The sequence below is a fragment of the Arachis ipaensis genome, chromosome B6 (genome assembly GCF_059453495.1).
Source record: "Arachis ipaensis isolate K30076 ecotype BB chromosome B6, ASM5945349v1, whole genome shotgun sequence".
NCBI classification, from domain to species: Eukaryota; Viridiplantae; Streptophyta; class Magnoliopsida; order Fabales; family Fabaceae; genus Arachis; species Arachis ipaensis.
Window position 1 is genome coordinate 116260888 of NC_142441.1, and position 26417 is coordinate 116287304.

The 26417-nt window shown below is 38.7% G+C and overlaps 2 protein-coding genes across 2 annotated transcripts; both read right to left on the reverse strand.

The window, feature by feature from the left end:
• Positions 1 to 1415: 1415 nt before the first annotated feature.
• LOC148562420 (uncharacterized) lies at positions 1416 to 23976 on the reverse strand. Its single transcript, XM_088490885.1, has 2 exons — positions 23313 to 23976; positions 1416 to 1822 (listed from the first exon to the last, which is right to left on the reverse strand). The coding sequence occupies exons 1-2, from the start codon at positions 23974 to 23976 to the stop codon at positions 1416 to 1418; spliced, it is 1071 nt and encodes a 356-aa protein (XP_088347011.1).
• A 31-nt stretch (positions 23977 to 24007) lies between these two features.
• LOC107647159 (uncharacterized) lies at positions 24008 to 24574 on the reverse strand. Its single transcript, XM_016351275.1, has one exon. It carries the CDS (start codon positions 24572 to 24574, stop codon positions 24008 to 24010), a length of 567 nt encoding a protein of 188 aa, XP_016206761.1.
• Between the last annotated feature and the right edge of the window lie 1843 nt (positions 24575 to 26417).

Below are 26417 nucleotides of genomic sequence, written 5' to 3' on the forward strand. Positions count from 1 at the left end.
CTATCTATTATGCCATTGAGAAAAGCACACTTTACGTCCATTTGGAATAGCTTGAAGCCACAATGAGCTGCATAAGCAAGTAGCAATCTGATGGCTTCCATTCTAGCTACAGGCGCAAAGGACTCATCGAAGTTGATCCCTTCCTCTTGATCATATCCTTGAGCAACCAATCTAGCTTTGTTTCAGATTATGGATCCATCTTCACCAAGTTTGTTTCTGAAAATCCATTTAGTGCCAGTAACTTTCTTTCCATTTGGGTAAGGCACCAATGACCAGACCTGATTTTTCTCAAACTGCTACAATTCCTCCTTCATAGCTAACACCCAAGATGAATCAGCAAGAGCTTCTTAGATGTTTTGAGGTTCAATCTTTGATAAAAGAGCTAAGTTGTTGGATTCAACTCTTTTCAAAGATGACCTTGTTGAAATACTTTTGGAGGGATCACCAATTATGAATTTCTCAGGATAATTTTTCAGAAACTTCCATTCCCTGGGCCTTCTGATTTGTGTTGAAGATCCAGGTTCCTCTTGATCAATAATAGCTTCTGCATCAGTGTTTTCTACTGTGACAGGAGATAATTCCAAATTGTCTCCTGCAGAATTGGAATTTTCACAGCTAACAGGTGTAACTTCATGAGAACTTGGATTTTGTGGAACTGGTTCAGTGTTCTTTGGTAATTCATCTTCAAAACCTGGACTATCATCAATGCAAACACTGGGAACATTGTTAGATTCACAGAATGTGACATGCATGGTTTCCTCGACAGTTTTGGAGTTCTTGTTATAAACTCTATAGGCCTTGCTATTAGTGGAATAACCAAGAAAAATCCCTTCATGTGTTTTAGGATCAAATTTTCCTAAATTTTCTTTGATATTCAGAGTGAAACACTTGCAGCCAAACACATGAAAATCACTAAGATTAGGAGGATGCCCTTTCCAAAGTTCATATGGGGTTTTCTTCAAAAACTTCCTAATGATGGTTCTATTTAAAACATAGCAAGCTGTATTCACAGCTTCAGCCCATAAGAACTTGGGGATTTCATATTCACATAACATAGCTCTAGCCATTTCTTGTAAACTTCTATTTCTTCTCTCAACAACACCATTTTATTGAGGTGTTCTTGGACAAGAGAAGTTATGTGATATGCCTTGTTCATCACAAAAAGATTCAAAGTATTGATTTTCAAATTTTTTACCATGATCACTTCTTATTGAAACAATTTTTGAACCTTTTTCATTTTGAATCCTTTTGCTGAACTTTTCAAAAACAGAAAAAGCCTCATGTTTATGAGCAAGAAAGAACACCCAGCCAAATCTAGTATAGTCATCCACAATTACCATGCCATAACTCTTTCCTCCAAGACTTTGAGTTCTAGTAGGTCCAAACAGATCAAGATGCAACAACTCCAATGGTTTCTAAGTAGAGACATCTTCCTTGGGTTTGAAAGAGGTTTTAATTTGTTTACCCATTTGACAAGCATCACAAATGATGTCCTTATCAAATTTTATATTAGGAAGACCTCTAACTAAGCCTCTCTTTACAAGCTTAGAGATTTGGAACATGCTAGCATGTCCTAACCTCTTATGCCACATCCATTTTTCAGATTCCATTGAAGAGAAACAAGTTACACTTTGAACTTTTAGATCATCTAGAGTGATACCATAAACATTGTCACTTCTTTTGGCAACAAATAAAACAGCCCCTGTTTTCTCATTTATGACTCTACAATCAGATTTTCTAAAGGTTACAGCATATCCAAGATCACACAATTGACTTATGCTCAATAGATTCTGCTTTAACCCATCAACTAAAAAGACACTATCTACGCAAGTTGTAAGACCCATAATTTTCAAAAAAATATTATTATGAGTTAATTTCAATTTATTTATTCATTAAAAATTTTATTTTAAAAATTATTTTATTAGAAGTAATTAAATCAAGTTTTGACAATTAAATTAGATTTGAAATTAATAAAACAAATCCTAATTTGATTAAAATTTTTAAAGACAAATTTTCCTAAATTAAATCAAAACTCTAATTTTAACCAAATTAACCCTAACCCCCTAAATTAACCCTAGCCGCCACACCTGTTTTCTTTCCTTCAGTAAACATATCAAAAGAAAGAAAGAAAGAAAGAAAGAAAAGCAAAAGCAGAAGAACGAAGAAAAGAAAGAAGGAAAGGGGAGGAAGAAGAGGGAGGCAGCGCGGTGGGTGTCACTGCCACCGTCGCCGCCGCTGCTGACAAAAGAGAGAGGAGATCTGAGAGAGAAGGAGAGTACAGCGAGGAAGCCGCCGCGCAGCTCAGGACCGCCGTCGCGTCGCGTCGCCGTTGAAGCCAGTGCCGAGGAGACCACGCGGGGAGGAGAGACGTGCGAGGGAGAGAGAGTGGGATCTCAAGCCGAGCTGAGGTCCAACCACCGTGTTGGAACCCTTTTCGCGTCGCGAGCGTCGCCCACACCGTGAAGCCGTCGCCGCCGCTACTGTACCCGCGTCGTCGTCGTTCTCGTCCCGGAGTCGGTTGCCGCCACTTATGGAAGAGCTAGAGAGAGCGAGAGAGAGCGAGCTCGGGAGCAAAGGAGAGAAAAGAGAGACCCGCGCCAGCCACCGCCGCTTCTGCCGCTCGAAATTCTGCTGCCGCCGCCAGAGAATGCACTGTCGGTAAGGGTTTTAAAGTTTGGTTTATGTTCTTTTGGATTCCGGGAACCTTTATCGTCACTGCATGCTTATTTCAGTTACCCGCCCCCGCTGCTTGTTATTCTGAACTGCTGCACCGTCGTTGCCGCCGTTCTGGTCACCGGGTGTGGCGTGGGTGATCATCGGAACCACCATTGGAGTTACCGTTATTTCAGTTCAGCCGTTCATCCTTGTTTGGGTAAGCCATGCGTTCCAAAACCTTTAAATTGGTGTTTCTGTTTTAAGTTGTTTGAGGATCTGAGGTCTTGGTGTCATAGGATCGAGTTATGGGTCTTGATTGTTGAGTTCTATGGCTGCTGCATACAGCATCAAGGTGCTGCGTCGTCACCGGAGCTGCTGTTGCTCCGTTTTCTTGATTATTTGTAAGCCCAGTAAGTCGTTCCTTGTTCCAAACTCTTTTAGCTGCTGTTATGTTATAGATTATTGAGTTTTACGCGACATTAATATTTTAGGATTGGGCTAAGGCTGTGTTTAGAGGCTGTGGCTGCTGCGGGGACGGTCAGTATTAATGTTGTTGCTGTGGGATAAGAATAGAAATGCGGTTTGTCGCGTAGTTGAATCGCGAACGAGGTAGGGGTTTTTCTTAAATCTATTTTACATTACAGGGTTGTTATAAATCGATATTAACGCGTAAAATAAATTTTTGTGATTTCGTGAGTCTTATGAATTGAATTGAGTTGTTTTGGTTGAATGAGATCATTAGTTTGATTTGATATTAAACCCGATTTGATATTGGAATTTGATTTTAAAATAAACTTGGAAAAGACTTGATATTTGAAAATGGGTTATTTATTGAGAATGATTTGCTATTTTGGAAATGATTCAAAAAGTGTTTGAGGGAATGGTTTGATTTGAAACTGTTTGAGAAGACCGAGAATTCTTAACTATTGATTGATGCTGTTGGTTGAAGTCGGTTTAAATTGTGATTTATAGGATTGGTTGATTGAAATATGGATTTTGTAATTTCCTTGGGTTGAGTACTGTTACAGTGATAATGGTTGTTGGAAGTGATTTGACTGATTAACAGGTGTTTGGTTTGGTTTGGTTGGGAACCGAAAAGGGTGGCAGTGTCCGAGTTTTAGAGGAGATGCTGCCGAAATTTTATAAAATTGAAAGTTTTGCCTGAAGTGATGATTTAAAAAGATTTAGTTTTTGAACGTTATATGTTTTAAGATTGATTTATTTAGAAAAGAAAGAATTATGTTTTGAATTGAGATTGTTGATTAACGAAAAGAAGGATGATGAGGATTGATTTGAAATATGATTTTTGAATGAATTTGGAAATGGGATATGGATTGACGAATGATGATGATATTGAGAATGGCTTAGATGTTGATGAATGATGAATGAATTATTTATGTGGCTTATGAATTTGAAATATCTGAGATACGAGGTTCCCTGGATTAAGTGCCGTGGCTTGCCACCACGTGTACCAGGTTGAAAACTCGATACTCTGTTGACCCTACGACGTAAGTGTGACCGGACACTATATAAATTCCCGGGAATGATACCCCCATTGAGTAATATTGATTATTTGAGAAAAAGCTATGCATAGACTCTTGGGGATGCACGTCGGGGGACGGTCTAAGGACAATTTAGACTTGTCGGGTTGGCTGGATAACCGACAGATGAGCCTCATCAGCCATAGGACAGGCATGCATCATATGCATTTGTATGCTTTGCTTGCGTTTGAACTTGTTTTGGTTTGCCTAATTGCTAAACTGTTCTTAACTGCTACTTGAACTATTTGCTGTAACTGCTACCTACTTGTGCTTTCCTTGCCTGTCTTGCCTGTGTTTGTTCTGGCGTGCTACATTTGGGAATGAACTTGGATGCTGAATTAATGATTGTGTTGTTTGATTGCGTGGTTGATTTCTATTGATTGAGATTTTCCTATAAGAAATGAAAGATTTTGGATTTCTGAAAGATTAAACATTGTTTCTTTGAAAAGGGTTTTGAACGATTTCCTATTGGTTTTAAAAGATTCATAAGGCAATGATAATCACTGAGCTTGAAAATAGTTTCTTATTAAATATCTTCTTATAACAACTTTGAAACTCCGTGGTGAGACCGTGTGGTTAGGTTCTCACCCCCCTACAGCTTTACCTTTTCAGGAACCGGATGAAGAAGCATTAAGAAGAGATATACTGCGTTTGGTTTATAAGATGTATTAATTAGATTATTTTCTTCCCTCGTCTTTGTTATTACGAGTTTGTAAGAGGGATAAGAATTGTATGTTTTATATGTATATTATATTATGAGTTATTATATAAGGAGTCTTGTATATGAATCTATGCCTGTTTGTATTTTTCTTAAGATAAAGTGTTTAATTTCGGTTTTTCTAACAAATCAGCGACACAGTGTTGAGTCACAGGCTCCTATTTTAGTATTTAGTATGTAAAGTAGTCGTAATACTTCTTGCAATCAGAGTGGCGCAGCCAGAAGCGTGACTTCTGATAGTGAGGGTGTTACATTATGGTATCAGAGCAGTCTTTCCTGTAGAGCCTGAGGAATGGACCGGTTATGCTTCAATTGCATACTCTGAGAGCCTGTCATGTAGTAAGTCTTGTTTGAATAACGAGATTTAGAGCTTATGCACATGACGGTCTATTGATTAATGCCATTAGTCTTGCATTGCATAATCCCTGGTATTAAGTTTGGCCAGCTTAACACTAGTGAATTATGTTTATGTAAGCACTAATGGGTTATCATAGACAATATGCGAGTCATAGGTAATGCAAATCGTGGGTTTTGGGAACGTTAGGAGTTAATTCTTGAGGTTACTCGGTTAGGTGTCTTGAACTCTGCGAATATCACGTATCTTATTCCTGCTTGGTATGCTCTAAGTTTCTTGTCTGCGATACTTTTCTTGGAAAGTGAACACATTATCTTTCAATCCTACTCTCTTGTTCACGTACGCTTTTGTTTGATCCTAACTACATATGCCTGTTTAAAACCTTCGGTGTATTTACCTTCTTTATTTAGGAACTTCTTTTTGAATCATGTATTTTTTGATATACATTTAAATCTGTTTTGATGTCGGACACCTTTTTAAGTTCATTTTTCGAGTCCTTTGTAAACAAATTGTAATTTAGTTTTCCTCTTATTTGATAACAATTACAGCCATTCTTTAAATCTTAACAAAACCGTTTTTGATTGGAAATATACAACTGCTTTTAATTTGATATGTACTTCTTTATATAAACGTTGAAAGTTTCTTATACAGTTTAAAACTAGTTGTTTCTAATACCTCGCCTGTTTCTTCACTGATTTATGGAAATGTATATATACTTTAAATACAATTTGATTTTTTAACAATTTTATTACAGTTTTTACGAATATCCTGATTTGACTATATATTTAGATATTTTTCAAAGAAAGGTTTTTGTCTCTTTCCAGTTGGTTTTGTTTGGTAAACTTCACCTAATTTATTTTTATTCGAATTTGGTTTAGCATACTATATTATTTATGCAATTGTTGTTCTTACAAAAAAAAAATGTTGGACTCATATCTTTATTATCATGAATGGATCAATTTCTTTCTTAAACTTTTATTTCTGTGGATGTCATATTTAATTCTATTTTTAACTACTCTTTTATTTTTTTTTAACGTCACTATTAGTCTTAGTTTTCCATTTCTTGTGAATCTCATTCTCATCCGAGTCAACTTTAATTCGTTTCCATCTAATGCACCATTTGTCCTTTTATTTATCTTTCTTTAGTTAAAGGTTCTTTCTTGAGAATTTTCTATTGATTGAGTTGTCTTCCTGGCGCGTTTTGTATTCCTTTAGACCAATTGGAAACTCATTTGATAATCCATACCCAATGCGTTCTTGTTTGAATTCCCTTAATTTAAAGGTCCTTTCTTCCATGGGTTGATTTCGTTTTAAGCACATCGTGATCTTCTTAAATGATACTTGCGAGGGTGTTATTTCAAGTATACTTTCAAAATTTTGTTTTGAACCATTTTTGAAAAGGTTTTGAATTTTTTTGAAGAAATTTAAGTTTTGAATCAACTTTTTAAGTTGTTAAGTTTCTTCTTAAGCTTTTTGTTTCTATGAGTGACATGCTTTATGAATCCTAATTGAAATCCTTTAATTTAAGTCTCTTTCTTAAAATGAGTTAGTTTCCTTTTTAGCACATAATAATATTATTGAACATCCTTATAAAGTTGTGACTTCAAGTATAATATTGAAGTTTTGTTTTAAACCTTTTTAAACAAGTTTCGATTTATTTTTATGCAAAGTTGTCCCTGACTAGAAATGCTTTACTTGAGCAGTGCCCCTCTTTGGTGTGATTTGAACTTGTTTTAGGGCGATACCTCTATTGAAGTTTTAATAAAATCGCTTTCAATTTAGCTTACACTCCTTTACCTTATACTCTGAAAATTTCTATGTGATTTAAACCTGTTTGATTGTAACGTATCATCTTTTCTTTTATGAGTAAAACTTTATCTCAGATTTTCTTCCAACAAGATTATAGTTTTCATACATGCTTAAAAAAGAAGAGAAAATACAATTTTTCTCTTAGCCAAATTAATCTTTCCATTTACAAATTGTGTAATCTATTTTCGCTTGAATTTATATTGAAATAATGCCACATTTACATTTTTATTAATCTTTTGAAGGATGTTTGTTACTCATTTTCTCTTTTAGAACATAAAATGATTTTTCTTTAAGTTTTTCATTCCTTATGAGCAATGCATTCGAGAGTATCTTTAAATCATACTCTTGGGTTCTATGAATTTTGTCTTTGGTTTTGGATATTCTTCTTTTGTAAACCTCATATTTATTTGACTCAGCTTGAATTCGTTTCAAAATACTACATTGTTTTTCATCTTATTGGTCTTATTAAATTCCTTCGATTCAAGAGTTACCTTTAAAGTTATCAGTTGATTCTCTTTCCAGCACTTTTTATTACTTGTTCATCCTTGTCTACTTGTGATTTCCAAAATTCTTTCAAATTCTCGCAAACACAGTCTTTGTCACTGTTCTTTCTTTTCTATGGTTTATGATCCTTCTGAGTATACTCGAGATTAGTTTTGATGTCTTGTGCGACCGTACGCTTAGTAAACAACACATTAGCTCTTTAGGACACGTTTGGTGAATTCAAAAGGTGAAAATTTGTAAATATACGATGTTGCAGGGAGTTGTGGAACCTTATTTCATGTGAAAGAATTTTGTTGATGTTGGGTTTGTGACAATTAAGATTTACGAAGTGATGACAAGGTTGAAAACCATCGGATGAGAGCTCAATGAAGTACAGTTAAGAATGGTAGAGATAAGTTATATTGAAGTTTGAATAGTTGAGTATTTGCAGTTGGTATGAGATTAGTATCCGGACGTTGAGCACATCATTTTGACCCCAGCTTGTTTTATACCATTTTTGTCGCCTTGCTTTACTATCACACGTTTGAAACATATTATTTTGTGCATCAAGTCTATCTTGTAACTTTGTTTCACATCATACTTATACCCTTTATATTTTTATGCCATATGAAAATTCTGGTATTTGAAACTATATGAAAATATATATATATATATATATATATATATATATATATATATATATATATACTAAGAACTTTTTGCCTTTTCTTTAAATAAGTTCAAGAGTGAAGTAATATGAAAATCTCTTTTATTTTGTATCAATTTTCGAGGACGAAAATTTTTATAAGGTGAGTAGGGTGTAAGACCCATAATTTTCAAAAAAATATTATTATGAGTTAATTTCAATTTATTTATTCATTAAAAATTTTATTTTAAAAATTATTTTATTAGAAGTAATTAAATCAAGTTTTGACAATTAAATTAGATTTGAAATTAATAAAACAAATCCTAATTTGATTAAAATTTTTAAAGACAAATTTTCCTAAATTAAATCAAAACCCTAATTTTAACCAAATTAACCCTAACCCCCTAAATTAACCCTAGCCGCCACACCTGTTTTCTTTCCTTCAGTAAACATATCAAAAGAAAGAAAGAAAGAAAGAAAGAAAAGCAAAAGCAGAAGAACGAAGAAAAGAAAGAAGGAAAGGGGAGGAAGAAGAGGGAGGCGGCGCGGTGGGTGTCACTGCCACCGTCGCCGCCGCTGCTGACAGAAGAGAGAGGAGATCTGAGAGAGAAGGAGAGTACCGCAAGGAAGCCACCACGCAGCTCAGGACCGCCGTCGCGTCGCGTCGCCGTTGGCGCCAGCGCCGAGGAGACCACGCGGGGAGGAGAGACGCGCGAGGGAGAGAGAGTGGGATCTCAAGCCGAGCTGAGGTCCAACCACCATGTCGGAACCTTTTTTGCGTCGCGAGCGTCGCCCACACCGTGAAGCCGTCACCGCCGCTACTGTACCCGCGTCGTCGTCGTTCTCATCCCGGAGTCGGTTGCCGCCACTTATGGAGGAGCTAGAGAGAGCGAGAGAGAGCGAGCTCGGGAGCAGAGGAGAGAAAAGAGAGACCCGCGCCAGCCACCGCCGCTTCTGCCGCTCAAAATTCTGCTGCCGCCACCGGAGAATGCACTGTCGGTAAGAGTTTTAAAGTTTGGTTTCTGTTCTTTTGGATTCCGGGAACCTTTATCGTCACTGCATGCTTATTTCAGTTACCCGCCCCCGCTGCTTGTTGTTCTAAACTGCTGCACCGTCGTTGCCGCCGTTCTGGTCACCGGGTGTGGCGTGGGTGATCACCGGAACCACCATCGGAGTTACCGTTATTTCAGTTCAGCCGTTCATCCTTGTTTGGGTAAGCCATGTGTTCCAAAACCTTTAAATTGGTGTTTCTGTTTTAAGTTGTTTGAGGATCTGAGGTCTTGGTGTCATAGGATCGAGTTACGGGTCTTGATTGCTGAGTTCTATGGCTGCTGCATACAGCATCAAGGTGCTGCGTCGTCACCGGAGCTGCTGTTGCTCCGTTTTCTTGATTATTTGTAAGCCCAGTAAGTCGTTCCTTGTTCCAAACTCTTTTAGTTGCTGTTATGTTATAGATTATTGAGTTTTACGCGACATTAATATTTTAGGATTGGGCTAAGACTGTGTTTAGAGGTTGTGGCTGCTGCGGGGACGGTCAGTATTAATGTTGTTGCTGTGGGATAAGAATAAAAATGCGGTTTGTCGCGTAGTTGAATCGCGAACGAGGTAGGGTTTTTCTTAAATCTATTTTACATTACAGGGTTGTTATAAATCGATATTAACGCGTAAAATACATTTTTGTGATTTCGTGAGTCTTATGAATTGAATTGAGTTGTTTTGGTTGAATGAGATCATTAGTTTGATTTGATATTAAACCCGATTTGATATTGAAATTTGATTTTAAAATAAACTTGGAAAAGACTTGATATTTGAAAATGGGTTATTTATTGAGAATGATTTGCTATTTTGGAAATGATTCGAAAAGTGTTTGAGGGAATGGTTTGGTTTGAAACTGTTTGAGAAGACCGAGAATTCTTAACTATTGATTGATGCTGTTGGTCGTAGTCAGTTTAAATTGTGATTTATAGGATTGGTTGATTGAAATCTGGATTTTGTAATTTCCTTGGGTTGAGTACTGTTACAGTGATAATGGTTGTTGGAAGTGATTTGACTGATTAACAGGTGTTTGGTTTGGTTTGGTTGGGACCCGAAAAGGGTGGCAGTGTCCGAGTTTTAGAGGAGATGCTGCCGAAATTTTATAAAATTGAAAGTTTTGCCTGAAGTGATGATTTAAAAAGATTTAGTTTTTGAACGTTATATGTTTTAAGATTGATTTATTTAGAAAAGAAAGAATTATGTTTTGAATTGAGATTGTTGATTAACGAAAAGAAGGATGATGAGGATTGATTTGAAATATGATTTTTGAATGAATTTGGAAATGGGATATGGATTGACGAATGATGATGATATTGAGAATGGCTTAGATGTTGATGAATGATGAATGAATTATTTATGTGGCTTATGAATTTGAAATATCTGAGATACGAGGTTCCCTGGATTAAGTGCCGTGGCTTGCCACCACGTGTACCAGGTTGAAAACTCGATACTCTGTTGACCCTACGACGTAAGTGTGACCGGGCACTATATAAATTCCCGGGAATGATACCCCCATTGAGTAATATTGATTATTTGAGAAAAAGCTATGCATAGACTCTTGGGGATGCACGTCGGGGGACGGTCTAAGGACAATTCAGACTTGTCGGGTTGGCTGGATAACCGACAGATGAGCCTCATCAGCCATAGGACAGGCATGCATCATATGCATTTGTATGCTTTGCTTGGGTTTGAACTTGTTTTGGTTTGCCTAATTGCTAAACTGTTCTTAACTGCTACTTGAACTATTTGCTGTAACTGCTACTTACTTGTGCTTTCCTTGTCTGTTGATGAGCGGATATTTTATACGCTTTTTGGGGATAATTTCATATAGTTTAGAGTATGTTTTAGTTAGTTTTTAGTCTATTTCTAGTAGTTTTTAGGAAAAATTCATATTTCTGGACTTTACTATGAGTTGTGTGTTTTTCTGTAATTTCAGATATTTTTCTGGCTGAAATTGAAGGAGCTGAGCAAAAATCTGATTCAGGCTGAAAAAGGACTGCTGATGCTGTTGGATTCTGACCTCCCTGCACTCAAAGTGGATTTTCTGGAGCTACAGAACTCGACATGGCATGCTTTCAAATGCATTGGAAAGTAGACATCCAGGGCTTTCCAGAAATATATAATAGTCCATACTTTGCACAAGGATAGACGACGTAAACTGGCGTTCAATGCCAGTTCTCTACCCAATTCTGGCGTCCAGCGCCAGAAAAGGATCAAAAGCTGGAGTTGAACGCCCAAACTGGCATAAAAACTGGCGTTCAACTCCACAAATGGCCTCTGCACGTGAATTGCTTAAGTCTCAGCCCCAGCACACACCAAGTGGGCCCCAGCACACACCAAGTGGGCCCCAGAAGTGGATCTCTGCATCATCCATCATAGTTTATCCAAATTTTGTAACCCTAGGCTACTAGTTTAGTATTTAAACAACTTTTAGAGACTTATTTTGTATCTCATGACATTCCAGATCTAAACTTTGTATTCTCTGACGGCATGAGTCTCTAAACCCCATTGTTGGGGGTGAGGAGCTCTGCTGTGTCTCGATGAATTAATGCAAGTATTTCTGTTTTCCATTCAAACACGCTTGTTCCTATCTAAGATGTTCATTCGCGCTTAACTGTGATGGAGGTGATGATCCGTGACATTCATCACCTTCCTCAAACCATGAACGCGTGCCTGACAACCACCTCCGTTCTATATACGATTGAATGAGTATCTCTTAGATTCCTTAATCAGAATCTTCGTGGTATAAGCTAGAACTGATGGCAGCATTCTTGAGAATCCGGAAAGTCTAAACCTTGTCTGTGGTATTCCGAGTAGGATTCAAGGATTGAATGACTGTGACGAGCTTCAAACTCCTGAAGGCTGGGCGTTAGTGACAGACGCAAAAGGATAGTAAATCCTATTCCAACCGGATCGAGAACCAACCGGTGATTAGCCGTGCTGTGACAGAGCACGTGAGCGTAGTTTTCACTGGAAGGATGGAAGGTAGCCATTGACAACGGTGATCCACCAACACACAGCTTGCCATAGGGGGACGTGCGTGCGTGAACAAGAAGACAGAGGAAAGCAGAGATTCAGAAGACAAAGCATCTCCAAAACTCCAACATATTCTCCATTACTGCACAACAAGTAACTTTTAATTTATGCTCTACTGGTTACTCACAATTCAATTGATAAACATAATTGACTTCCTGACTAAGATTTACAAGATAACCATAGATTGCTTCAAACCAACAATCTCCGTGGGATTCGACCCTTACTCACGTAAGGTATTACTTGGACGACCCAGTGCACTTGCTGGTTAGTGGTACGAGTTGTGAAAAGTGTGATTCACAATTCGTGCACCAAGTTTTTGGCGCCGTTGCCGGGGATTGTTCGAGTTTGGACAACTGACGGATTATTTTGTTGCTTAGATTAGAAAAAAAAAATCTTTCTTGTTGGTTTAGAGTCTTTTATTATTTATCCCTTGTTAAAACACTTTAAATTTATAACTCAGTTAGTTAGAACGTGGTGTTTATGTTCATGGTAATTGGCTATCATAATTTTTTTTAAAAAAAAAAAACTTTTTTCAAAAATAATTTTTCTGTTAAATCCTGTGCCAAACTTTAAGTTTAGTGTTTTCAAAATTAATCTTTCTTAAAATTTTCGAAAATTCCATAACTCATTTGGCTAGAGCGTTAATCTGTGTTCTTGGTAATTGGGTTAGAATCTTTTATACTCTTTTCAAAACCTTCTTTTTCATAAATAATATTTTCTCTATTAAATTGTGTGCCAAACTTTAAGTTTGGTGTTTTCTTGTTGAATTCCCTTTGGTTTTCGAAAATTTTGGTGGTTTTCTAAAAATTTTAAGTTTGGTGTTCTTTCTTCATGTTCTTGTGTTCTTGTGAGTCTTCAAAGTGTTCTTGAGTTTTCCTTGTGTCTTGATCTTAAAATTTTTAAGTTTGGTGTTCCTTGGTGTTTTCCCTCCAAAATTTTCAAAAACAAGGAGCATTAGATCTAAAAATTTTAAATCTTGTACTATCTTATTGTTTTTCTCTCTCCTCACTAAATTCAAAAATATCTTTTCAAAAATATCTTTTCTAACTTCCTAACTTCTTATCTTTTCAAAATTTGTTTCAACTAACTAACTAACTTTTTGTTTGTTTCTTAACTTTTTCAAAACTACCTAACTAACTCTCTCTCTCTCTAATTTTCGAAAATATCTTCCCCCTTTTTCCAAAATTTCGTTTTTATTCAACTAATTATTTTTATTTTTTATAAAAAAAATTTTAAAAAAAATAAAAAATAAAAAAAACTTTTTTATTTCAAAATTCAAATTCTTTTTAGTTATTTTATTTTATTTAAGTATTTACTTCTTATAAAATAAAATAAATAAAAAGATAAATCAGTCCAAGTTATATCCATATATCCATCATGGACATAAGTGGAGATGGACAGTCCAGGAGGACTTTGGGGTCATATTCTAACCCCTCTACTGCTTCATATGGGAGTAGCATATGCATACCCTCCATTGGAGTTAGTAGCTTTGAGTTGAATCCTCAGCTCATTATCATGGTGCAGCAAAGTTGCCAGTATTCCGGTCTTCCACAGGAAGAACCTACAGAGTTTCTGGCACAATTTTTACAAATTGCTGACACAGTACATGATAAGGAAATAGATCAGGATGTCTACAGACTATTACTGTTTCCATTTGCTGTAAAAGATCAAGCTAAGAGGTGGTTAAATAACCAACCTAAGGCCAGCATAAGAACATGGAAACAGCTGACAGAAAAATTCCTGAATCAGTATTTCCCTCCAAAAAGGATGACACAGCTAAGGCTGGACATCCAAGGCTTTAAACAAGGAGATAATGAATCTCTTTATGATGCCTGGGAGAGATACAGAGAGATGCTACGAAAATGCCCCTCTGAAATGTTTTCAGAGTGGGTCCAGTTAGACATCTTCTACTATGGGCTTGCAGAAGGAGCTCAGATGTCTCTAGATTACTCAGCTGGTGGATCTATCCACATGAGAAAGACAATTGAAGAGGCTCAAGAGCTCATTGATACAGTTGCCAGGAATCAGCATCTGTACCTAAGCAGCAACCCTTCCATGAATGAAGAGGTTAAAATAGTAACTGCTGAATTCAGTACTGTAAAACAAGCTGCTGAATTCAATCAGCAATTGGATTTTCTAACAAAGCAGCTAGCTGAATTCAAAGATAGGCTACAGGAGACAAGGATAGCTAATATACATATGGACGAACAGTTTAAGCAAACAAAGCAGCAGCTATCAAGGCAAATAGCAGAAGAATGCCAAGCAGTTCAATTAAGAAGTGGGAAAACATTAAATACCCCGCCTCAAGGCATCAAAAATTCAAGAAATGAGCGACCCACCAAAGATTTACCTGAGGACAGTAAGAGCCCAGGGAAAAATAATTCTGGCACTAAAACGCCAGAAAATGGGTGGAAGGCTGGCGCTGAACGCCCAGACCATGCCCAAAACTGGCGTTCAGCGCCAGAAACAAGGCAGGATTGGCGTTCAACGCCAGAAATGGGCAAGAATCTGGCGTTGAACACCCAAATGGTGCAGAATCCAGCGTTGAACGCCCAAAATGGGCACATTTCTGGCGTTCAGACGCCAAGAACAGACAGTGAGTTGGCGTCTAACGTCACTCCAGCTTCTGACTCTGGTACTCAATTGCCAGTGAGGGATCAGACACACACAAGTGCTGATAACAACCCCTCTAAAAAGGCTTCCTTAACCACTAAGGTTGAGGAATATAAAGCCAAGATACCTTATCCTCAAAAACTCTGGAAAGAGGAGCAGGATAAGCAATTTGCTCGCTTTGCAGATTATCTAAGGACTCTTGAAATAAAGATTCCATTTGTAGAGGCACTTGAGCAAATACCTTCTTATGCCAAGTTCATGAAAGAGATCTTGAGTCATAAAAAGGAGTGGAGAGAAACAGAAAGAGTTCTCCTCACTGAAGAATGCAGTGCAGTCATTCTAAAAAGCTTTCCTGAAAAGCTTAAAGACCCTGGGAGTTTTCTGATACCATGCATCTTGGAAGGTGATTGCACCAAGACAGCCTTATGCGATCTTGGGGCAAGCATCAACCTAATACCTGCATCCACTATCAGGAAGCTTGGCTTAACTGAAGAAGTTAAACCAACCCGGATATGTCTCCAACTTGCTGATGGTTCCACTAAATACCCATCAGGCGTGATTGAGGACATGATTGTCAGAGTTGGGCTATTCGCCTTTCCCACTGACTTTGTTGTGCTGGAAATGGAGGAGCACAAGAGTGCCACTCTCATTCTAGGAAGACCCTTCCTAGCAACTGGACGATCCCTCATTGACGTCCAACAGGGGGAAATAACCCTGAGAGTCAACGATGACGAGTTCAAGTTGAACGCTGTCAAAGCCATGCAGCATCCAGACACATCAACAGACTGCATGAAAGTTGACCTTATTGACTCTTTGGTAGAAGATATCAACATGGCTGAGAGTCTCGAATCAGAGTTGGAAGACATCTTTAAAGATGTTCAGCCTGATTTGGAGGATTCAGGGGACATGAAAGAGCCTCTGAACTTTCTTCTGAAAGAGGAAAAACCTCCTAAACCAGAGCTCAAGCCACTGCCACCATCCTTGAAATATGCATTTCTAGGAGAAGGTGACACTTTTCCAGTGATCATAAGCTCTGCTTTAAATTCACAGGAAGAGGAAGCACTTATTCAAGTGCTAAGGACACACAAGACAGCTCTTGGGTGGTCCATAGGTGACCTTAAGGGCATAAGCCCAGCCAGATGCATGCACAAAATCCTATTGGAGGATAATGCCAAACCAGTGGTTCAACCACAGAGGCGGCTAAATCCAGCCATGAAGGAAGTGGTGCAGAAAGAGGTCACCAAGTTACTAGAGGCTGGGATTATTTATCCTATTTCTGATAGCCCCTGGGTGAGCCCTGTTCAAGTCGTCCCAAAAAAGGGAGGCATGACAGTGATTCATAATGAAAAAAATGAACTAGTTCCCACAAGAACAGTTACAGGGTGGCGCATGTGTATTGACTACAGAAGGCTCAATACAGCCACCAGAAAGGATCATTTTCCTTTACCATTCATAGACCAGATGCTAGAGAGACTAGCAGGTCATGATTATTACTGCTTTTTGGATGGCTATTCAGGCTATAACCAGATTGCAGTAGACCCCCAGGATCAAGAGAAAACAGCATTCACATGCCCATCTGGAGTGTTTGCTTATAGAAGGATGCCATTTGGGCTATGTAATGCGCCTGCAACCTTCCAGAGATGCATGCTCTCTATTTTCTCTGACATGGTGGAAAAATTTCTGGAAGTCTTCATGGATGACTTCTCAGTATATGGAGACTCATTCAGCTCCTGTCTTGATCACCTGAAACTTGTTCTGAAAAGATGCCAAGAAACCAACCTAGTTTTAAACTGGGAAAAGTGTCACTTCATGGTGACTGAAGGAATTGTTCTTGGGCATAAAATCTCAAACAAGGGAATAGAGGTGGATCAAGCAAAAATAGAGGTAATTGAAAAATTACCACCACCTGCCAATGTTAAGGCAATCAGAAGCTTTCTGGGGCATGCAGGATTCTATAGGAGGTTTATAAAGGATTTTTCAAAAATCGCAAAACCTCTAAGCAATCTGTTAGCTGCTGACACGCCATTTGTGTTTGATGCAGCATGCCTGCAGGCGTTTGAAACGCTGAAAGCTAAGCTGGTCACAGCACCAGTCATTTCTGCACCAGACTGGACATTACCAATCGAGCTAATGTGTGATGCCAGTGATCATGCCATTGGTGCAGTATTAGGACAGAGGCATGACAAGCTTCTGCATGTCATTTATTATGCCAGTCGCGTTCTAAATGATGCCCAGAAAAATTACACAACCACAGAAAAGGAATTACTTGCAGTGGTTTACGCCATTGACAAGTTCAGATCCTACTTAGTAGGATCAAAGGTGATTGTGTATACTGACCACGCTGCTCTTAAGTATCTACTCACAAAGCAGGATTCAAAACCCAGGCTCATCAGATGGGTATTGCTTCTGCAAGAGTTTGATATAGAAATAAGAGACAGAAAAGGGACAGAGAACTAAGTAGCTGATCATCTGCCCCGGATAGAGCCAGTGGAAGGGACGTCCCTCCCTTCTCTTGAGATCTCTGAGACGTTTCCTGATGAGCATTTATTTGCCATTCAGGAAGCACCATGGTTTGCCGATATTGCAAACTATAAAGCTGCAAGGTTCATACCCAAGGAGTACAACAGGATACAAAAGAAGAAATTAATTACTGATGCGAAGTACTACTTGTGGGATGAACCTTATCTCTTTAAGAGATGTGCAGACGGAATTATCCGTAGGTGTGTGCCTAGAGAAGAAGCACAGAGGATCCTGTGGCATTGCCACGGATCTCAATATGGAGGCCATTTCGGAGGTGAGCGAACAGCCACCAAGGTCCTCCAATGTGGCTTCTATTGGCCCACACTCTATAAAGATTCCCGAGAGTTTGTACGTAACTGTGACAGTTGCCAAAGAGCTGGCAATCTGCCTCATGGTTACGCCATGCCTCAACAAGGAATCTTGGAGATTGAGTTGTTTGACGTATGGGGAATTGACTTCATGGGACCTTTTCCACCATCATATTCAAACACTTATATTCTGGTGGCAGTTGACTATGTATCAAAATGGGTTGAGGCTATTGCCACACCCACCAATGATACTAAAACAGTGCTGAAGTTCCTCCAGAAACATATCTTTAGCAGGTTTGGTGTCCCTAGAGTGTTAATCAGCGATGGGGGCACTCACTTCTGCAATAAACAGCTTTACTCTGCCATGGTTCGGTATGGAATTCGCCACAAAGTGGCCACACCATATCATCCACAAACCAATGGGCAAGCTGAAGTCTCTAACAGAGAATTAAAGAGAATCCTGGAACGGACAGTAAATACCCGTAAAAAGGATTGGGCAAGGAGCTTGGATGATGCTCTGTGGGCTTACAGAACAGCATTCAAGACCCCTATAGGGACCTCTCCATACCAACTCGTGTATGGTAAGGCATGTCACCTGCCCGTGGAACTGGAACACAAGGCCTACTGGGCAACCAGATTCCTAAACTTTGATGCCAAACTAGCAGGAGAAAAATGATTGCTCCAGCTAAATGAGCTAGAGGAATTCAGATTCACAGCTTTCGAAAATGCCAAGCTTTATAAAGAAAAATCAAAAAAATGGCATGACAGAAAGCTGTCATCTAGAATCTTTAAACCAGGATAGAAGGTTCTGTTGTTTAACTCTAGACTCAGGCTATTCCCCGGGAAACTGAAATCCCGGTGGAGGGGACCATACGTGATTACAAGTGTATCACCATATGGTTATTTGGAGCTTCAAGATATTGATTCTGATAAGAAGTTCATTGTCAATGGACAGAGAATCAAGCATTATCTTGAGGGCAATATTGAGCAAGAATGCTCAAGGCTGAAGCTAGATTAAAAGCTCAGCAAGGTCCAGCTAAAGACAATAAAGAAGCGCTTGCTGGGAGGCAACCCAGCCATGGGGCAACAATCCTCTAAGCATTTTGCCCTATTTTTATTTTTATTTGTTTATATAAAGTTCACTGACACTAAGGTAAAGAATCATTTGCATAAGTTTACAGGGTTACAGAAGGAATCTACACACAAAACAGATATAGGGAGCTTACTGGCAAGAAAATGCCAGTGAAGGCCATTTTGGGCGTTCAGCGCCCAAAATGGGCATCCAGTGGGCGCTGAACGCCAGTAAGGATAGCTATCTGGCGTTCAACGCCAGAAAAGGGCAACAACTGGGCGTTGAACGCCCAGGAGAGCAGCATTTGGGGCGTTGAATGCCCAAAATAGGCAGTGTTTGGGTGTTCAAACGCCAGGATGGTGGGGAGGAGCTCTCCTTCTACCCATCTCCTTCTTTTTCTTTTTGCTTGAGGACAAGCAAAGCTCTAAGTTTGGTGTGCTTATCCGTGATCACTAAGATCATGGCCCCTAAAGGAAAACAACCCACTCCAAAAGGAGCAAGGGCGTGATTTAAAGGAACTGAAGCGCCAGAAATTCTCTCTTGAAGGACCAAGCACCTCACAGACTAGAGGAACATCCACTTCCCAAACCTCAAGGTTGTTGAGTTCTAATCTTAGCCTTAACTCTGTGATAACTGTTCTTATTTTAATTTTACCTTAGGAGTCATATAGTAGTAATTAGTATCTATTTTGATTTTATCTCCAATTAAGCTATAGTTTATTTTTCTCATCATCAGCAAACATGAATAAAGTAGTAGATCTTTTGAATAAGAAGCAATAAAATTTCGAGTTTTAATAAGAGAAATTCTAATTAGTTAAATGTGGTGGCAATGCTTTCTGTCTTCTGAATGAATGCTTGAACAGTGCATATATCTTTTGAATTTGTTGTTTAAGACTGTTAAATATGTTAGCTCTTGAAAGAATGATGAACATGAGACATGTTATTGAGAATCTGAAAAATCATAAAAATGATTCTTGAAGCAAGAAAAAGCAGCAAAGAACAAAGCTTGCAGAAAAAAAAAAGAGAAAGCAAGCAGAAAAAGCCAAAGCTCTTAAAACCAAAAGGCAAGAGCAAAAAGCCAAAGCCCTTAAAACCAAAAGGCAAGGGTAATAAAAAGGATCCCAAGGCTTTGAGCATCAGTGGATAGGAGGGCCAAAAAGGAATAAAGTCCTGGCCTAAGCGGCTAAATCAAGCTGTCCCTAACCATGTGCTTGTGGCGTGAAGGTGTCAAGTGAAAACTTGAGACTGAGCGGTTAAAGTCAAGGTCCAAAGCAAAAAGAAGAGTGTGCTTAAGAACTCTGGACACCTCTAATTGGGGACTTTAGCAAAGCTGAGTCACAATCTAAAAGGTTCACCCAATTATGTGTCTGTGGCATTTATGTATCCGGTAGTAATACTGGAAAACAAAGTGCTTAGGGCCACGGCCAAGACTCATAAAGAAGCTGTGTTCAAGAATCATCACACTGAACTAAGAGAATCAATAACACTATCTGAATTCTGAGTTCCTATAGATGCCAATCACTCTGAGCTTCAATGGATAAAGTGAGATGCCAAAACTGTTCAGAAGCAAAAAGCTACTAGTCCCGCTCATCTAATTAGAATCTGAGCTTCACTCAAAAACTCTGAGATATTATTGCTTCTCAACTTATTAGTCTTCTATTTTATTTGTCTAAGTTGCTTGAGGACAAGCAACAGTTTAAGTTTGGTGTTGTGATGAGCGGATATTTTATACGCTTTTTGGGGATAATTTCATATAGTTTAGAGTATGTTTTAGTTAGTTTTTAGTCTATTTCTAGTAGTTTTTAGGAAAAATTCATATTTCTGGACTTTACTATGAGTTGTGTGTTTTTCTGTAATTTCAGGTATTTTTCTGGCTGAAATTGAAGGAGCTGAGCAAAAATCTGATTCAGGCTGAAAAAGGACTGTTGATGCTGTTGGATTCTGACCTCCCTGCACTCAAAGTGGATTTTCTGGAGCTACAGAACTCTAAATGGCATTCTTCCAATTGCATTGGAAAGTAGACATCGAGGGCTTTCCAGCAATATATAATAGTCCATACTTTGCACAAGGATAGACGACGTAAACTGGCGTTCAACGCCAGTTCTCTGCCCAATTCTGGCGTCCAGCGCCAGAAAAGGATCAAAAGCTGGAGTTGAACGCCCAAACTGGCATAAAAACTGGCGTTCAACTCCACAAATGGCCTCTGCACGTGAATTGCTTAAGTCTCAGTCCCAGCACACACCAAGTGGGCCCCAGCACACACCAAGTGGGCCCCAGAAGTGGATCTCTGCATCATCCATCATAGTTTATCCAAATTTTGTAACCCTAGGCTACTAGTTTAGTATTTAAACAACTTTTAGAGACTTATTTTGTATCTCATGACATTTTAGATCTAAACTTTATATTCTCTGACGGCATGAGTCTCTAAACCCCATTGTTGGGGGTGAGGAGCTCTGCTGTGTCTCGATGAATTAATGCAAGTATTTCTGTTTTCCATTCAAACACGCTTGTTCCTATCTAAGATGTTCATTCGCGCTTAACTGTGATGGAGGTGATGATCCGTGACATTCATCACCTTCCTCAAACCATGAACGCGTGCCTGACAACCACCTCCGTTCTATATACGATTGAATGAGTATCTCTTAGATTCCTTAATCAGAATCTTCGTGGTATAAGCTAGAACTGATGGCAGCATTCATGAGAATCCGGAAAGTCTAAACCTTGTATGTGGTATTCCGAGTAGGATTCAAGGATTGAATGACTGTGACGAGCTTCAAACTCCTGAAGGCTGGGCATTAGTGACAGACGCAAAAGGATAGTAAATCCTATTCCAACCGGATCGAGAACCAACCGGTGATTAGCCGTGCTGTGACAGAGCACGTGAGCGTAGTTTTCACTGGAAGGATGGAAGGTAGCCATTGACAACGGTGATCCACCAACACACAGCTTGCCATAGGGGGACGTGCGTGCGTGAACAAGAAGACAGAGGAAAGCAGAGATTCAGAAGACAAAGCATCTCCAAAACTCCAACATATTCTCCATTACTGCACAACAAGTAACTTTTAATTTATGCTCTACTGGTTACTCACAATTCAATTGATAAACATAATTGACTTCCTGACTAAGATTTACAAGATAACCATAGATTTCTTCAAACCAACAATCTCCGTGGGATTCGACCCTTACTCACGTAAGGTATTACTTGGACGACCCAGTGCACTTGCTGGTTAGTGGTACGAGTTGTGAAAAGTGTGATTCACAATTCGTGCACCATCTGTCTTGCCTGTGTTTGTTCTGGCGTTCTATATTTGGGAATGAACTTGGATGCTGAATTAATGATTGTGTTGTTTAATTGCGTGGTTGATTTCTATTGATTGAGATTTTCCTATAAGAAATGAAAGATTTTGGATTTCTGAAAGATTAAACATTGTTTCTTTGAAAAGGGTTTTGAACGATTTCCTATTGGTTTTAAAAGATTCATAAGGCAATGATAATCACTGAGCTTGAAAACAGTTTCTTATTAAATATCTTCTTATAACAACTTTGAAACTCCGTGGTGAGACCGTGTGGTTAGGTTCTCACCCCCTACAGCTTTACCTTTTCAGGAACCGGATGAAGAAGCATTAAGAAGAGATATACTGCGTTTGGTTTATAAGATGTATTAATTAGATTATTTTCTTCCCTCGTCTTTGTTATTATGAGTTTGTAAGAGGGATAGGAATTGTATGTTTTATATGTATATTATATTATGAGTTATTATATAAGGAGTCTTGTATATGAATCTATGCCTGTTTGTATTTTTCTTAAGATAAAGTGTTTAATTTCGGTTTTTCTAACAAATCAGCGACACAGTGTTGAGTCACAGGCTCCTATTTTAGTATTTAGTATGTAAAGTAGTCGTAATACTTCTTGCAATCAGAGTGGCGCAGCCAGAAGCGTGACTTCTGATAGTGAGGGTGTTACACAAGTTGAAAAATCTTTGCCAACCTTACCAATGGCAATTATTTTACCTTTACTATTATCTCCAAAAGTGACAAATCCTCCATTATACTTGTTGAGTTTAATGAAGAAAGTATCCCTTCCGGTCATATGCCTTGAACATCCACTATCAAGATACCACATGTCCATTTTCTTCTTGGATGCAAGGCACACCTGCATGTTCTTCAACTAACCTTAGGTATCCAAATCCATTTGGATCCTTTGATGTGAAATCTTCTTGGTTGCCCAAGAGCATTATAATCATGAACAACTTTATATAATTTACTATTATTACCAAAAGACTTAAGAAAGATGAAACATTGAGGAGGATCATGACCATTTCTATTGCACTTGTAGCAATGATTCTTGCTTATTGATTTTTGAGTTTTGCTGAATCCTTTTGGTTTGAAAAGCTTGGAAGAGGAGGCTTCAGATTTTTTAAAGTTTTGTTTGAAAACAGCCTTGTTTTCCTCTATGAATCCAAGTCCAGATTTTTCAGATCCAAACCTTTGACTAGCAAGTAGTTTGTTCAGATTTTGAGAACCTTGAACAAACTTTGCTAAGTCTTCATTCAAATTTTTTATTTGTTCATTCAGCTTTTTGTTTTCAGAAATCAAATCAGTGGAAGCAGTAACTTCATGCTTTAGTTTGAATTTTTCTAATTCAGTTTGCAAGGCAATGTTTTCTTCTTTTAAAAACTTTTCATTTGCCTTAACCTTTTTCAAAAAAAGATCATTTTCTGTCCTCAAAGCCTCATTTTCTTTCTTACATTTAGCATACTTATCCAAGAGTTTCTTAGAGTTCACAGAAATATCTTTGATAATGTAGTACAGTTCATCAATAGATAAGTCAGAGAGATCTACCTCATCTTCATCATTATGATCTGCCATCAGACATAGTTGAGCTTCTTGATCTGAGCTCTCTGAGCTGGTGTCGTTCTCCAAGTCCTCCCATGTTGCCATCATCACCTTCTTTTTGTCTTTCTTGGACTTTTTGCCTTTCTTAAGTTGAGGGCAATCTGACTTGAAGTGACCAGGCTTCTTGCAGTGATGGCATGTAAACTTGACTTGATCTTTCTTGACATCTTTGGATGAAGAGCTTCCTTTGCCTTTGTTTTTGTATCTCAGTAGTCTTCTCATTTTTCTTGCAAAGAGCACCATTTCTTCATCTGAGAAACTGTCATCAGATTCTTCTCCTTGGGCTGTCATTCTTGATTTTAGTGCTATACTTTTCTTTTTGTCATCTTTGTCTTGAGACATGATAAGCCAGCAGCTTACCTCTTAGCTCATCATAGGTGATTTTGATCAAATCATTCCTTTCAGAGATGGCTGTGCTTTTCACTTCCCATTTCTTAGTAAGACTTCTCATAATCTTCCTTACTAAGGTTTCTTCAGAGTAGTTTCTTCCCATGGCGTCCAGATTGTTGATGATTATTGAGAATCTTTCGAACATTTGATCGATGCTCTCATCCTCCTTCATACTGAACATTTCATACTCCTTCATCAGCATGTCAATTCTGGTTTCCCTCACTTGCTTAGTGCCTTCATGAGTGAGTCTAAGCTTATCCCAGATTTCTTTAGCCGTTTTGCACCTTGACACTTTTCTGAACTCTTCAAAACTGATTGCACAATGCATCAGGTTGATTGCTTTGGCGTTGAGTTCAACCTTCTTCTTTTCTTCATATGTCCATTCACTGTCTTCCTTTGCTACTACTTCTCCATCAGTATTCTGTTTGGTGGGAACGTCCGGTCCGTTGAGAATGATCTTCCAGATATTGTAGTCGATTGACTGCACGAAGATTCTCATTCTTTCTTTCTAGTAAGAATAGTTGCTGCCATTGAAGTAAGGAGGTCTATTATTAGACTGCCCTTCAATGAGAGTGAAAGCCACGATGTTGGAATTCATGTTGTTGGCCATGGATCTTTACTCCAAGCTGTGAAGCTTGCCTTCTTGAGACCTTGCTCTGGATACCAATTGATGGTTCTAGTTGAACTTGAGAAGGGGGGTTGAATCAAGTTAGCTTAAAATTTAGAGTTTCAAACTCTGTTTTTGCTGTTGCTCGAGTTGCAGGAGATTATTTGAAATTATATCATATGCAGAACATTAAAAGAGCATAGAAGAGGAGAAAGAGGCAAGCATGTATCCTGGTTCGGATTCTTAGTGCCATGAATCTTACGTCCAATCTCCACCATAAACCATGGTGGAATTTTCACTATAATCCTCCTATTACATACACCAATACTATTGAATTACTCCCTAATCCAACTAGTATCTACCCCAAGCTTTTTTCACCAAAGCTTAGCGACCCCAAAGTGCTAACCCAACTTGAAAGGGGAATCTACACAGATTCAAATCTCACCAAGTACTAACCCAACTTGGCAAGGGAAACTAATCCTAGTTCATACACCCAAATTACATCAGAAAAATAGTGGCTATTTTGCATCACTCTTGCCTTTTCTCTCTTGGCTTTTGAACCTCACATAATTGCCTTTTTCAAAACAAAAAATAACGCAAGACAGCCATAACAAAAAATCAGAATTAAGCTTGAGTAGAAGAAAGAGATTTCAGCTCTGTGTTAGAGAAGGTGCTCTGAATGTGTGTGCTCTCTTCCTTGACTTGAAATGATGGAATGAGACTTCTTACATATCTTCAGCTTGCCTTGAATTTCTGCCTCTTCCATTTCCTTGTGCCAGCTGCTCGTTGGAGCTGTCCTTGCTAGCATGCAGTCCTTTCTTCATCTTGCTCCACCACCTCTGCTGTCCGAGGAGCTCGACCACTACTCCTGCTGTCCTTTGCTTGGCCTTCTTCCAAGGCATGCTCTCCTTTTTCATTTTGCTCCATTTCCCTGCTGCTGCTGCTGCTATGTGCAAGTTCATTTTTGCATAACCACGATCCTAGTATTGCTCAGCTGATGTCCTTGGGTTAGTGGTTGTGCCCTTGTGTCCTTGCTTACTTTTACAGAGCCACACCTATCCTTGCATGATACAGATGTCCTCATATTGCTTTTAGCAAATATATACATAATCATTTAATTTGCTAAACGGTGCTATGAGGAATTGTTGGACTTATTTACTGCACTAAGGAACAACGTGAGCTGCTCTTCTATTTGCTGTGATGGGCTGGTTGATGAGCGGATAATTTATACGCTTTTTGGCATTGTTTTTAGTATGTTTTTAGTAGAATCTAGTTACTTCTAGGGATGTTTTCATTAGTTTTTATGTTAAATTCACATTTCTGGACTTTACTATGAGTTTGTGTGTTTTTCTGTGATTTCAGGTATTTTCTGGCTGAAATTGAGGGACTTGAGGAAAAATCAGATTCAGAGGTTGAAGAAGGACTGCTGATGCTGTTGGATTCTGACCTCCCTGCACTCAAAGTATCTTTTCTGGAGCTACAGAACTCAAAATGGCGCGCTTCCAATTGCGTTGGAAAGTAGACATCCAGGGCTTTCTGGCAATATATAATAGTCCATACTTTGCCAGAGTTTAGACGACGCAAACTGGCGTTCAACGCCAGCTCTCTGCCCAATTCTGGTGTCCAGCGCCAGAAACATGTTGCAAAGTGGAGTTCAACGCCCAAACTGGCACAAAAGCTGGCGTTCAACTCCAAGAATGATCTCTCCACGTGTAGACTTCAAGCTCAGCCCAAG